Source organism: Populus alba, chromosome 8 (genome assembly GCF_005239225.2).
Source record: "Populus alba chromosome 8, ASM523922v2, whole genome shotgun sequence".
Classification (NCBI taxonomy): domain Eukaryota; kingdom Viridiplantae; phylum Streptophyta; class Magnoliopsida; order Malpighiales; family Salicaceae; genus Populus; species Populus alba.
Window position 1 is genome coordinate 6,564,547 of NC_133291.1, and position 15,534 is coordinate 6,580,080.

Consider the following 15,534-nt stretch of genomic DNA (forward strand, 5'->3'; position numbering starts at 1 on the left):
TTCTCCTCTCCCCTTCTCTTTTTTAAACGAATCAAAAGGGCACTGATTTTGGCGGGTGACTCGATCTGTCTCCTTCAAATTGACTACCGTTGACCAATTTGTGCAATAAGAGCAGCACAAAGTGGCTTTGCGTTTTGCATCAAACACCATTTCCTTCCTGTTATGCAATCGCGGATTGATTTTTACAAAGAATCTGTAAATTAAATCAACATACATAAAGCGCTATTTTATTTAAATCAGACTTTACTCGTCGAGGATTCGGAGCTTCTCTGAATTATGAGATTAAACACAGCCACTTCGCCCCTGGTCATCTATACCTTATGTCCTTATCTACAGATAATTAATTACACAAGTACACCTGGTAGAAACAGGTAAAGGAGTATTTTAAATCCGCCTAGACAGAAAAGATTTTGCTGGGACCTGGTCAAGAAAGAGTAAAAAAACAGCCCGTCACGTTTACATCATGAGTTGCAATTCTTTCAACTCGCAGTCTAAAAATCGTATTCCTTGACAGGGCACCTGTGGAAGCTCCAGCATGTATAAACTTAACCAAACTTAATATATATACTGCAGATGTATCCACATATGTACACGTGAATCCAATTGGCGGATCTTCCATGGAAGCAATCTCGAGCCTATTCCATTCACATGTTTGCTGAAGCATCATCATATGGATTATGATGACATCCCAAGTTCACAAGCCAAGTTTTCTCCCTCGGTGTTATAAGAACGCAATCCATCAGCTCAAATCAAAACCCGCATCAGCATTTATAGCATATAGCAATTTCGTTGCTAGCTGCTCTTTGCTGTGTCACAAACATGAGAAGGCTATTTAAGTCGGTAAACAATGGGCTGAATACCTGATAAAACCTTAATATATGCTCCAAGGCAGTAAAAATGAACAGAATGATCCAGACAGATGAAATCTCAATTCAAAAGAGTCTTCAAGCGAGTTTCAAAAAGATTTAAGTGCACTGCAAAATTATGTCCTGATAAACATATCCTACAGACTGAAGGGCCAAACAAACAAAAGTCATGCATGCCTAAAATTCCGAGCGATGTTATCCGATCTCATAGAGCCATATCCACCCTGTGGCTTTTGGTTCATGAAATATCACTTTTCCTTCCAGAATCACCCTCCCGGAAAGATTCTCGGGCAAATGGCTCCCAGAAAATTAGAATTTTTGTATTTGTTTAACAATACAAGATTCTGAGGAAAGTATCATTTTGTGCTGTTTCCTTTTAATTCTAAACAAGTTTGAAGTAAATTACTGTCTTATCCTTTATTATAGTCATTTTAGTAATTATTAATATTTAATTAATTGTCCTAATAAAAAAAAATGTACTGGCTGATAAAAGGGATTTCCACTAACATAATAATATAATATTCAAATTTAGAAATTTAATACCATACAATAAATTTGATCCATTATAAAATAATTATTGGTTTATTTTCTTTTAAATTTAGTTCCTGGTAGTAGTAGTGTTGGTTAAAGGAATGAATGTTTAAGAACTAGCATGTAAGTTAATTTAGGTTTTTTTTGACATATCTTTTAAACAATTGAGAATATTTCGGTAGTGATATTAAATTTTACTTTTGTAGCACTTAGGAAAGTGAGATCGCTTAAGAAGGGAACCCTAGGGAGTTCATGAGAGTGAGACTCTCGGGAAAGATTCTACAGACCAAACATATAATGCTAGGAATCTGGGACAAACCTTCTATAAGGTGGAAGCTTTAGAAGATTCATGCAAGTAGCTGATGTCGGCAGCCGATCAAGAGCTTCCTCAGAGGCAGTGCCCCCAGCCCTGGAGAAAAAAGTTAAACAATTGTAGAAATCGAGTTATTTTAAAGGAATGTGAAAGAAATCATACCAAAACTGTCACAATCAAACTAAATGCCTCACATAAACTTTAAAATCTGCTATTTCTAATTACATGAAGTACAGCTCTTACCTTTGTATACAAAATAAGGGCTCAAGATATTTAAATCCAAGCAAAGGTCCGCGCGAACAACCAGTCACAAACCTAAAAAACAAATTCAGGTAATTATCATCTTGGTAGTGTGTTCTCATGCTGACTGAAAGCTAAGAAATAAGGTGGCACAAAAAAAGAACAAGAAAAAAAAAGAACTTAATGAGAATAAAATAACTCACTTCAAAATTTTCTTTTGATTTTCCATGGAAAAACCTTTCAGAACTTCCCAGAACATCTCAATAACATAATGCTCCTGTGAAAAAAAAAAAGAAGAAGAAGAAGCTATATCAAGTAGCTTTTAATTGCAAGAAAACAGACAAAGGTTGGCTTAATTATCCAGTTAGGTATAGTTGAAGTGCCTCAGTAGCCATGAAATCATCAGAACACAAATTTATCTATGTAAAATGGCCATTCATTCCAAATATCCAGAGTACCACCTTACATAGGGCCACAACAGCAATTCAGAAGAAGATTCAGAATCTTAATAAATGCAAACAAGCTCCAAAGTAGTTTTCTAGGAAAACAGCAAAGAAATCATATCTCCTTCATATGTAAACTGGACATGAAGGCAAAATATAATCGCAAGAACTGAAATTAACCAAAGCTGATTCTCAATAAACATAATTAACTCTAACAATTATATGCTGGAGCCCTAGGGGTGAGGGTCTCAGAACAAGGGATAAAGAAGGGTGCAGGTTGAGCTCTAGATTAAAGTCTCACATAAGAATAATACAAAGATTAAAAAGGAAATAAAAGGAGATGATTAGGTTTGGGGAGAAGATGGTGTGTTCGCAGGTGAGTAGGGAAGCAATTGAGTTAGGTAGGATAAGTTCCACCTTGTCTATTACGGTTTTTGTTGTAAGGGAGAAATTGTGAGATTAATTGAGTTTCTTCGAATTAAGTCATTTGATTAAATTTCTCTCATTATTTTTAAGAGTGCTGTGAGGTCTAAGGTTTTCTCCTTCTCTCTCCTCTTGCATACTTTAGCATACTGCTTCTCTGTCCATAAATAAATAAATAAAATGCAATGAATTCTAATTACCAGTAGTCACTACAAATAGGTAGCTGCAATTGAAAATTATGGATAGTCAAATATTTCTAACCAGAACCTTACAATTAAGACAGACAACATTAACTTACACTATGATAACCACCACCATAGTTGCTATGAATGCGCAAGTCATCAATATCCAAGCCATCAAGCGAACCTGATATCAGAAGCTTCAAACAAATAGCAGCTACGTCAAACAAGAGTCGAGGTGGGGCGGTGAGTGTTAGCTAATTCACCATTTTTAAGTTTACACACAAGGCTAATGATTCTTTAGTGTATAAGGTTTCCCGCTGATGTTGGATATGAGTTTAGCAACACAAGGCATCATCTCATGCAAAGCTAGCATGATTTGTTCATAAAACTTTGAATGAGAATACCTGAAGTTCATGCTCGTCAAACATATCAATCCATTCTTTCTTTATAAGCTGCTGAAAGCCCCTCATGAAATGAGAACTTTGTAGACGTATCTGAAAGTGATATTACTTAGAAGATCAGATGACAGCATAGTGTAAACTTGATGAACTAAGAATGAAATGCTGGAATACCTGATAATTTAGACGATAATTGGATACAAGATGGGTAAAAGGAATGACATTGTCATTAGTGACACGCTGGTTTCTTCCTCCAGGAAGCAGCTCCTCTTCTGTTAGCTCGCCATATTCATTATTTACGATGACAAAGTAGAGCTCCAAGTCAGAAATATCACCTTGATAACGCTGCAGTTAAGAGAAATGCAAGTAAAGGAAGAGGTGAGAACTCTAAAATCAAAAGAACCAATGAGAATGTGAAAGGATGCCATACAGATGGAGATTTGTCATTTTTATTTTCCATATCAATAGAAAGTTCCATTCTACCACCTATAGGACGATCAAAAAGGAAATATATACTTTAGCACCTACAGAAAAAGAAAAAGGAACTGGCATCACATAATCTTAAACCCTCTACAAGGACATGCCTGCCTCTAAAAAGGATAAGGAAAAAAATATACTTCACCCTCTCAGAAAATGGAACTAGCACCATATAATCTTAAACCCAACAGAAAATGGAACTAGCAACATATAATCTTAAACCCTCTGGATGGGCATGCCTGCTTGCAAATGGCCTTCTGCAACAAAGCAAAAGCTATTTCTTTCCCAAAAACCATTATCCTTTATGGTCCCATTTCTGACACCAAAAGTACAAAAGTCAGGCAGTCAACTAATGGCAGCAACTGCTCTTTTTGGCAGCAGGAATAACAGCTATAATGGCTGATAACAGCTTATCAATAGCAAAAAGCAATTGCATTAAGACTTATCCAGCACAAGAAAATGAAACTACTCTTCTGTGTAATTTGTTAAGCAAACTCAAATGAATAAAACACCATTCCAATCCCTTAAAATGTATCCCATAGGCATCTAGAAGACAATATTATTATGGATTCCCCTATAATAGAATCAATTCTATCTTTCTGCTTTAGTTGACTCAATGGCCCCATTTTTCCCAGCAGCTCATTTCAAGGAGATTCATTTGTACCTGAAACACAATTATAAATGAAGTGCAAATTTCCTGCTTGCTAAAGAATCATTGCAAACCAAAGTTTATTGTTTGGATGAGAAGACATAGCAGTTACTGAAGCATTTGTGGCTAGTGGGAAGACAATCACAGTACCTTTAGGAAAATAAGGTGGCGATATAATTCTGAATCCAATGAAGGCAAGTCATTCAAATAGTTGTACCTGACCAATAAAAAACAAATGGTATGTAAATACTACAATTGAGCCTGAGATAGTACAATGTGAAACATCAAATAGATGAAATTGTTAAAACTAATTTCTATTTCCAAAACTAAAAATAATATGAACTTGCAGATAGTTCAAAATTAACTATTACTAAGGTATCTGCTTTGAGAAAAAATATATGTATACATATCAGAGAATTCTGAGATAGTAGCCATGAGGTATAAGAAAGTGAATAAAGAGCTAGGATAGGTTAAAGCCTTGGAATTCTTACTTCTTCTTTAATTTGCTTAGGAAGAATGTTGCAAAAGGTATATCAACAAGAATACCTTCAAACATAGCCTGCACGGAGAAGAGTAACAAGGCACCAGTATAACTAAGAATCAGATAGCATGCAGGCCAATTAAACAATCAATATATAATTAAACTGTTATCATCTGAAGGTAATCAATCAGATAAGATTCGTAATCAGGTCCTTCATATAGGTGAGACAAAGGACAGACTGATAGGAATTTCGGTATTAAACCCTTGAAAGGCTCATTGTGTGCATTGGAAAGACATTGAACAGGAAATAAAACTAAGATGAGAGCAGTGATTTTTGCAATCGGTGGCATATCCAAATAAATGGCTGCAAGCCTTAAAGCATGATCAACATATATAATAGGAGGGAAGTCTTTGCTCCTCTGTACAAAATGAGAGGGTTCAAAAGCTGTATGCAATAAAACTACAGTGCCTGTGCATGATAACTCCAAGTTCTTTTTTAAAACAATAACTCCAACTTAAAATCCAAAATATGTCTGTTCCATGTAAATTAGCAAACATAGAAATACAAGCATCATGAATTAATAACAGAAGAATATTTAATTTTTTCACAACATGCAAGTCTACAAAGGTCCCATCAGTAACTCAAAGGGCTCTGTTACAGTTCTTTGGTGCTCACTATCAGAAAATATTTAGGTTATTCTTTCCCTTCTAGTACTAGGATCTTCTTTTCACATAAATATATCTTACACCATTTTATAATGTCAAAGACAACCATGACATTTGGCTGAAAAAAGCAAATAAAACAAAATCAGAACCACAATATTGTGGAAAATGATAAGATATACTACATTAAAAATCTTGGTATTTTTCTTATTCATGATATATCAAATTCCATAACCTAAAATGGGCAATAAAAGATTGGTCATGAACAAGTGCATGCCCATGTTGCTACAACATGCAAATCTTCAGATGCTAGTAATAAAAAACTTACATGTGCTGCTCAATAGGATTTTCATTGCATTAGAAGACAATGCAATTGACATTGAAGCTCTAAGAAATCATGCACCCAACACCACTAAACATTTCTGATGAAGGGGTTAGACAAGAGAGCAAATCAAACCTTTGCAAGAAGAGTTCCAAGAAAATGAAAAAATTGAAGATGTTGTTCATGTAGCATTCCTGATCCAGGATTGGGGTAGAGTAGGTGATCAGATGTTTCCTGAATGAACAATGCCAAGCAGAAAGTCATAAAACAGAAGGTAGAGGGTACAAAAGCATAAATCATGGTGACAAAAGGAAGAGTAAGAAAAAGTTCTGCTGCTGATATGAAATACACAAGACATGCATGCATAGAAACACCAGCCATCAAAAGAATCAAAATGTTGTAATATATCCCAATATAATGCAAGACGCCTGATATAAAATTTATATATGTTTCAAGTCATAACACAGCTTTTTACATGGGCGAATCTCTGAGTCTAATCGGTTATGATTTGATTCAACTCCACCAAGTTCACATGGACTAGTTTTGCATTCAACTCGAAGAATGAGAATGCATGAATGTCACAGAACATAAATTTATGACCTTAAACAACCCATACTGCACATCGAAGGCAGCTCGAGTAATGTTTTCCATGAAATCTTTAAAAATGCCACCACCATCAATGCCAGCTTCCTCAACTCCAAACTCATTGATAAATGATACACGAATCTGTAGGTGAGCAACCAAACATGATTACTCTAGCATGTCATTTTCTGATTGAAAATAAAAATTTTAATTTGCAAAACAAATACATTACCAATCCTCGAAGATCCTCCTCAGACAATGCACTCATCTGATTATAAGCATCTTCCAAAATATGATCTCTCCGTATTCTGTATCTGTTTCTTGTAAAAACACCATGGGACCCTTGTCTTTGCCTAACTGCCAATAATTGTGACTGGAAGACAGATTTATATAAATATCTACATAGACATTTATTCCTCAGAGCTTCACATATTCATCTAAATCCAAGGGCCACTTTGTTAAAGACTTACATTGAATATTTTAACTCTGCTTGTAAAAGGTACCAAGAAAGGAGCCTGTTTCATAATGTCATTTGCTTTGGTTCCATCTATTACAGCCTGAAAAGGAGAATATGAGCAAATTCAGCATCATAACAGTTAGGATCCTGTGATCTTAAGATTACATTTGAGATCAAATATTACCTGAGAAATAAAAGAGTCATCAACACCATCAGCATGGAAATCATTGGGTGGTGCAAATTGTCGTCTGTTGTTCCAATCTTGCAACTACAATAATATTCTGTTAAAAAATAAAAAATAAAAAAAACAATAAAATGAACAAAATCTCCTACGTTTTGCTAGAACAGTCTAAGCAAAATATAAGCGGATATTCCATCTGACTAAGCCAAAAAAATTTACAGAATCTACAATGACTAGATAAGTGTATAAAAACCACTGATTGCAATAGAATGACCTACAAGTGAGACTTGTGAAATTAGGATAACAAATTCAACAAATTGAGAATTACCTGAGAGAGGAGCTCAGATGCTACAAGACTAACTCTCTGTTTAATAGATTCGATAGGGTTCCCACTATAAGCAGAGGTGTTCTTGATGAGTTTAACTGAATTACTGTGCACTTTAGGATTCACCCATAGAAGCTGCCATAGGGCCTGCACAAAAAAGAAAATGCAAAAACAGAGGTTGAAGGTATAACACATTTAACATTAGAAAGCAGCAACACACATAAGAACAAGGTGGCCAAGCACTGAGAGCCTCCAGTTCAAGTCTTTATTTTACAGCTTGTTGATCTAAAATTCATCAATAATAAGCTACCTGTCTCAAAATAACAATTAGGCACCGGACATCCTTCAATGATAAAGGCTTCTCCTGTTCATAGAACTCCTCATTGTCAACTAACATAAGCATGTACCTGGTAAACCATGAAATTAATTAGAATCGAAATATTTGCTTTTTCAAGAAGCAAGAGGAAGGAAAACAAATAACTAATCATCAGATGCAGCCACACATTAATCCAGCATCAAAAGGGGATGCATAAAACCAAGATGAGAATAAACAAAGACAGAGAAAAGAACAAGAGATGTCAATACAAGAAGGAAATGAAACCACCAAAGGGAGAGAAGCTGACTTATATACAGGACAAAAAACAGCCAGAGGTAATAGCCAGCCAGGTGCATTTCCTGGTAGATATGATAACTGATCAGGCAAGGATGGCCACTTTTTATTCTCATGACACTGCTTCATAAAATTCCAAAGCACTTGAACAAGTTCAGTTCTAAAAGCTAGTACAGTCATCATTCGCTCAACTGGCAAAGTGTTGAAAGCAACTTGCAAAAAAGCACAAGCAGCACCAATAGCTGCAACCTCTTTATCGTCCAGTCCATGGTTTGAACCACTGACCATTGTAATCTCCCCAAACAAAACACCCGTCTGCTTGAAAACAAAGTCAGTTGTTGCTTAGTTTCTTTAATTATAAAAGGTAGAGATTGCTTTAACTATTATAGATAGCCCAATTTAATGTAAACCCGATGAAGAGTGCATATGACATACCAATTGCAAGAGAAAGCGTGAATGCATAGCATGGACTATCTTGTGTTCCAAATCCTTGTTTAAGACTATTTCCATTTCATCAGGCAAAGCCATATCATCCTCATCCAGAGTGGAGCCTGAAGTTTAACAATTACATATATACACTCACATCAAGCAGCTCTAAAGACATTAATACAGCTTCCATAAGGTCAATGAATGAATATAAGGTTATGATCTAAGTAAGAAGTTTCCAAGCTAGAGGAAACCCACAACAGGCACGTATCAAGGAAAGAAATAAATTGATCTTTTATGGAGAGTGCATACTTGGTCTAATTTCTGGACTTGATGATTTTAGAGGAGGAAGTGCCTCCAACAAGAATGTTGTCACGGCAGCAATATCTATAGCCTAATTGAAATAAATAAGAAAAAAATTAGTTTCAGAATCTACCAAAGCTGAATTAAAATGATGCAACACATTAAACAACTTAGATAAGAAAGATAAAAACAGTCATTCTTTTTTAATCATAAAAAAAAGAAAATGATGAGAAAGATCTAAAATGCCAGTCAAGAAAAGGAGGTTCCAGATTTTAAGGATTGCTAATCTTTAACTCCCAGATGTGTGAAACTAAACTAAGTCAATGTGGTCATCACTGTTGATCATTTCCAGGGCTCGTAAAAGGAGCAAAAGAGAAAAGTTCACAACTCACAAATTTCAATGGTAAATAAAAGGGGGCGGGGAGCATTGGTCGCAGAGGAAGCGACAGGAGTCTGCAAACCAGATTTTAAAACATACATGGAACTGCAGAGAAAGGATTAATCAAATTTTCAGGTGAGGTTTTCAAGGAAAAGTTTTAAACTTGCTTAAAAGAAAATTTATGTATTGCATAACAGCTGGATCAAATCCACAGAGGGAAGTCATGGGCAGTGTGGTTATCCACTTTGATAAAACCATGCGTTCAAGCACAAAATCAAGTTAATGATGCATCAATATGGTCTTGTTCTGTATTTCCATTCATATCAGTGATGTTAAAATGATAGGCCATAGGCTCTCAAGATCAAGTATGAAAGACTCCTTACAATAGTGATCCATCATTCTTCAGGAGTATTAGATTCATATAATTCTTGGTAGGTAAGAAGTCAACTTCTTTTCCCAAAAAGTATAAAAATCGTTTGCATAACTATCCCAATCCTAAAACATACAAACTATTGTTTTTTTGTACACCATCAAGTAGTTCTGCATCTTGCGAAAAGGGAAAGCAGTTATTTATCAACAATTTTCATTCAAACAGATTTAGCATGAATGTTGAGTGTGCGCGCACATTTGTGTGTGTGTTTTTATAATAACAGAACTATCTATTATGATTTTCATGAATCCCTCACCATCTCAAATGAACAGTCAGCATGAGACAAAGCAGCTCCTGCAGTTTCTAACATATTTCCTAGAAGACAAGCATGGCCAGGATATTCCACAGAAAGATCATTGGGCAGTACATAAGTATTATTCCGCATGCAACGTGCCATCTGATTAATGTAATGTTGGCTCAGCCTCTGAGTTGAAAAAACCTGGAAGGAAAAGGTCACTTATGCAACAATCCTAAGAAAAAATAAGCAGTCCAAACAACAATTACATGTTCAGCTCATAAAGAAAACGAGTAGCAAGAAAATTACATATTCTGTTCAATGAGATCAATAAAATCAAAAGAAACGGTCCAGTGCATTTTTTTCCTGAAAGTAGCATGCCACAGTTGTGTATATTGCATAGAAATTTTGCAAAAATTAAAAGCAATTAATTCCACCACAAGAAACATTTAAACACAATACCTCTTTTAAATTAGGAAAAAGTCGCCATAGTAAAGGAATTGTCAGCATCTGAGATGAGAAACTCCATTGCAGATCAATGGTGGGGCAAATACATGGCTTCTGACCAACATGAGATATCACAAGGGCAAGAATACGCTCCAATGGAGATGCATTTCTGATGGAACTGTCACTCCTCATATTCTCCTGCGGATTATTAAGGAAAACCAAATGCAGAAGTCTGTAACTGCTTCAGAATAGAGAAAGCATTATTATACGAAAGATTTTGAGCAAGCATGCCAAAAATCAGAAATAATAACCACAACTAACATGTTGATAGTCTGTCAAAGATAAAGTCTTATAAAGGTAGAGAAAAAGGCCCAAAAACATAGGTGGTATAACATTCAGAAGGAATGCGATCATGGGCCAGCATCCAAGAGAGAGGGAGGGGCAGGAAGATAGACTAGACTATAATTGTAGCAAAGAAGAGGAAGATTGCTAGATTTCTTATGCAAAAGATTGCTGGAACAGGTACATTGCCACTACTACTAAGATGCGAGACAATCATTAAGGGTTTAAGTGAGATTATGTAAAATGCTTGAATTAACGAGGAATGACTTAACTAGAAATATCAGTTATTCTTTGTTAACATGGAAAAACTCGGGGCTGACTTGTACCTGGAGAAGTATCAAGTTTTGGACTTGGAGATGAGTTGTTTGCGTGAAGTCCGGAGATGGCGAGCATCGGTTGCATTGAAAGTATATGATCTCTTACCTTCTTTTATTTATTGTTTACAGTAATGTACAATTTGTGGTTTGTTGCTCATGCTGAGTTTATTCAGGGTATACAGATATTCATTTTACCTTAAGAAACTGATGGTCTTACTTCTTTTGCCTAGTTGTAGAGTGTTTTTGAAAGATATGTATTCTTTATATGTGCTATTCAAATTGTGTTAATTTGGGAAGGTTTTTTTAACTATAGTAGCTACAGCACTACAAACTCAAGGTTTCAAATTTTCGGATATGGAATTGATTGAGCATGTTTGCATCTGGACAATTTTGAATAAGAGAGCATATATGGGAGTTTCGGATGGAAGATACTTGGAAACAGGCACATTATGCCAAATATACTTTCTAGAACAAAATCATAAATAAGTCTAATAATTAGATGCATACCTTTCCTGTTAGAACAATCTCTCGAAATAGAGCAAACACCTTCCTTTGCAAGAGATAACCAACAACCTTACAAGCCCATGGAAGTTTGGGATCGATCAGCAAAGCTACAGCTTCCAGCAAAAGAGTTGCTGTTATGCTTGAATCCCTGGGCATCATCACTAATTGATCCTTCAATTGTTTTCTGCTCAACAATCAAATGCCAAATAGGGAGCACGTATCAGGGTGGTCAAATTTTAATGTTAAAAGGAGTGATAGCGTTGAACATAGGCTCATAAAATAACTCTGAGAAAATTCATTCATGCATTCCTCTATCAGATATCATAAACACAAGTTCAACAAAACCACTAAAGATAAGCAAAATGTAGATAAATCCTAAAAACAGCAAACATGAACATCACTAACAAAATAGGCATGCAGGACCCACAGAGAAAAGCAATGCAAAACCAGAGACCAAAATCCAATGTGTTAAGCTAATGCTTGTGCCAATTACAATTCAAATGTGTAACCATCAAAACCTGACACACCCTCTTCCCTTACAGATTGATCCACGTTAAAAGTTTTATATCCAGATCAAGGAGATTTAGTAGTGATGTTCAGAATTCAGATATTGTCAGGTTAAAAACCAATAGACAAACATCAGTACAACAAGAGAAAAATGCTCTTCTTTCCCCAGTCCATGTAGATAAAGTTAGCATCTGTCTTCACTCCACAGCACAATGAGTGATCCAATCATCATCCTTAAATTTGGGGAACAACAAAGGAGGATACCTTCGTCTGCTTCTTCATAAAAGAAAACTCGAACAGTGCCACTACATACATTATTCAATCTCTAATCAACAAAAGTTTGAGGCAGGAAAGAACTGCTATCATGGTCGGCATAATAGAGTGCATACAGCTATAATAGTCAAAATCATGACCAGGATATGACTTCACATTGAAATAGAATCAAGTGATGATACTTGTCATGTCCCAAGAGTTTAGCAAAAAACAATATCAAGTTAAATATTACATCTGACTAGCACCCAAATTCAGTAAAGCTGAATGTTCAGCAGATTTGGGATATATTCAAACAGGATCAACGGAGCCAACCTATTTTGATAGATAGCCCAAATACAGGCAAATGAGAGTTTTTTGATCCTATACTCCACCAAAGCATGCTTGGTTGAATAATCCCCACCAGCAAATAGGCTAACGATATCCCCTGTTGAGTAATAACAGAATGTTAATACAAACCAATAATATGCTGTGCTGCAAATGGAGTATATTGAGAGGGATACTAGGGAATGCAGAGGAATTTCAAATACACATTACTTGCACATGTGAAACTGGTAAGATAAAACGAAGTAACACGTCTGAGTTTTGGAATAACTAAAAGAACCCTGCAATTTGCAATACTGCACTTTGTGGTTTTTACTCATCCTCGATGCCATCATTATAGACAGAACAGGCGCCTTCCAGCACAATAGCTGATAGCCCATTGTTCATGCTTCTTGACTATTACCACAGCAGGACATAATTTGTTACAGGACCACCATAAAACATTCTGCAGATTAATCAAGTAGACCCACCATAGAACATCATCAATGGCAGTCTTCACACCAGACTCAAACAAAAAGTTTTGTAACTAATGACCAGAATTTGCTAAACAGGGAAATTGTTTGGAATGGAATTAATAAGTTTTACAGCATGGTCATTTTAGATTGTCATTTAAAACTCAAATTCAAAGGTAATAAAATGCTGAGAGAACAAAAAAAAATAGCAAAATATAACCGGGGCATCAAGACTCGAAATGCAGTGAATGCCAAATCTAGAGACATTCTAACACAGAAATTACAACTCAAACAAGTGAATTTTTACACGGGGATATCTTACTGTCTGTGATTAGACATACTTTCCTAATCATGTTTTCTATATATAAAAAAAAGTAATGCTTAAACAAGTTTGTAAGGTTTCCATTGGAGAAATTTTATTATTATGGAAATACCACTATCTTGAACATTTTGCAGAAGCAATCGGCAAGTCTCCACGAGGATTGTGAAATCATCACTATCTTTTGCATTGAAGAAAAATAATAGCTGCCGGAAGAACTCTGAATCCGGACCAAAACAATGCCTGGATGCATGAGACAGTTTGAAGGAGGAATAAACATTTAGAATCTCAACCAAAAGGTTATCAAACAGATTTTCACAACAGTTAGTCATGATTTCTATTAATAGCATTGGGACGAGGACATCACACGTCTACCTGTCTACATTTTGGCAACACTTGCCATAGGTTCCATGGAACTTCCCTCGCACCCTAGAATGTTCAGCCTCCACTGCCTTTCTCCCTCTGAACCATTTCTGTGGTTACAAATTAGTCAACACTTTGCAACAAAAACATTACAAGTTCTAAGTTCTAACAACAGCTTCAATCATCCCAGAAAAAAAAAAAGCCACAAGTGCTCTTTATTTAGATTAAAGGTAACCTAGAATATGCTATCTCGCTGCAAAATCTCGCAGAACAAAGAAGGCTCGAGAATTAAGAGATGCGCCAAATCTCACTCGAAAAAATCCATTTTCAATCAAACAGAAATTGTAACTAATTTTTCTTCAAGGCAAGCGATGGAGTTACAGAAACCCTAATTTTCGCGATCCTTCAACCCTGATTCTTAAATCCACAAAAATCCATGTCTAAGACAGCACCATTACGTGTAGAACATGGCATTCATGTACACACGAAAAAAAGGCATTGAATTTAATTAAATAATGAATGAGAACACAAATTAACATGCGTAACTTATAATCAATTGATCAAAAGAGAGATTGGAGGGAAACCTAACTTGAATTTTGACAGCAGCGGCATTCTGTTGCTTCACCCACAACCGACTATTACGTTCCAGTCTAGTTTGTTCAAGAAGCTTCTTCCTATCTCTCTCCTTCGAACTCCGGCCTCCTAAATCGACTCGCTTCCTTGTGGATGAATCCCCGTTGAAAAACATCGCTTCTCCTCTGAGCCGAAACCCGGCCTCGCCAATCACGCTACTATATCACCGGGTTTAAAAGAATCAGTCCAAGTTTATTAGAGATATAGCAGAAGTTCGTGATCAATTTGACAAGAAGTTGAAGAAGAAAAAAGTTCACGGAATTCTTTCTTCTTGCGAACTAAAAACTGGAAGAGACTGCCTGGGAAACTTCGCTTAATAAAGAGAGTTTAAAAAGGTCCTCCCTGTAGATAATTTGCACTTTCGTTCAGAGTTTTTTTTTTTTTTTTACCACCGTGAATTCATCGATGTTATACTTCCGCATGCCTTCTTAACTTAACAAAATTTCTCGCCATTCAATGCTAAAAAATTCTTCCCCGGGTCCCTTCATGAAAATCACGTCCATTGGACAAGTGGATTCCGCAGATTCAATTCTTATAATGTTTTTTTCATGCCGTTTGATTATAAAAAAAAAATGTTCGGGGTGATATTTTAAAAGTGATTTTACTTGGATATGTTTTAGCCGAACAAATGGTTTTAATGTGAAAGAAGTGATAGGTTAAAAAAATTTAAGCTCTAAGTCATTTATGAAAAAAATCAATAAAAGTAAATAAATTGATAAAAACAAAACAATGAGAAAGAAAAACCACACCCAAACTTACTAAAGACATGTTCGGGAATGTGATTACGGTTGTTATTCAAAGTATTTTTCATTCTAAAATGTATTAAAATAAAATTTTTTATTTTTTTAAAATTATTTTTTAGATCAACGCATCAAAATAATTCAAAACACACAAAAAAATTAATTTTTATAACATGGTAGGTTATTTATAAATTAAAAAATACAACAGCGAAATAAAGAGAAATTGATGAAGAATAACCCAATACAATCAAACAAAAAAAAAACAAGAAATTCAATGTTAGAAAAAGAGAAATAGATAGTAAAAAAATAACAAAACAATAGCTAAAAATACAAGATAAATCTCTTAAACCTAGTTTAGTCTCTGAAAGTTGCATCCCGTGAAATTTTTCACCTAGATTCA

General features: G+C 35.4%; 1 protein-coding gene across 2 annotated transcripts; it reads right to left on the bottom strand.

Moving 5' to 3' along the window:
• Nucleotides 1-200: 200 nt before the first annotated feature.
• On the bottom strand, nt 201-14,838 carry LOC118062427 (E3 ubiquitin-protein ligase UPL6). 2 transcript variants are annotated; one of them, XM_035076171.2, is made up of 26 exons: nt 14,351-14,834; nt 13,774-13,871; nt 13,514-13,641; nt 12,619-12,730; nt 11,530-11,710; nt 10,379-10,561; nt 9,938-10,120; nt 8,882-8,963; nt 8,579-8,694; nt 8,157-8,458; nt 7,844-7,940; nt 7,537-7,680; nt 7,212-7,295; nt 7,041-7,127; nt 6,803-6,943; nt 6,589-6,714; nt 6,124-6,222; nt 5,014-5,081; nt 4,673-4,739; nt 3,571-3,741; nt 3,403-3,492; nt 3,115-3,195; nt 2,154-2,227; nt 1,954-2,025; nt 1,717-1,806; nt 201-806 (listed from the first exon to the last, which is right to left on the bottom strand). In XM_035076171.2, exons 1-26 carry the CDS (start codon nt 14,507-14,509, stop codon nt 740-742), a joined length of 3,102 nt encoding a protein of 1,033 aa, XP_034932062.1. In that variant the 5' UTR covers nt 14,510-14,834; the 3' UTR covers nt 201-739. The 2 variants fall into 2 exon arrangements, with proteins under 2 accessions (XP_034932062.1, XP_073266998.1); XM_073410897.1 differs by lacking the exon at nt 3,115-3,195 and having other exon boundaries at nt 14,351-14,838.
• Nucleotides 14,839-15,534: the final 696 nt, after the last annotated feature.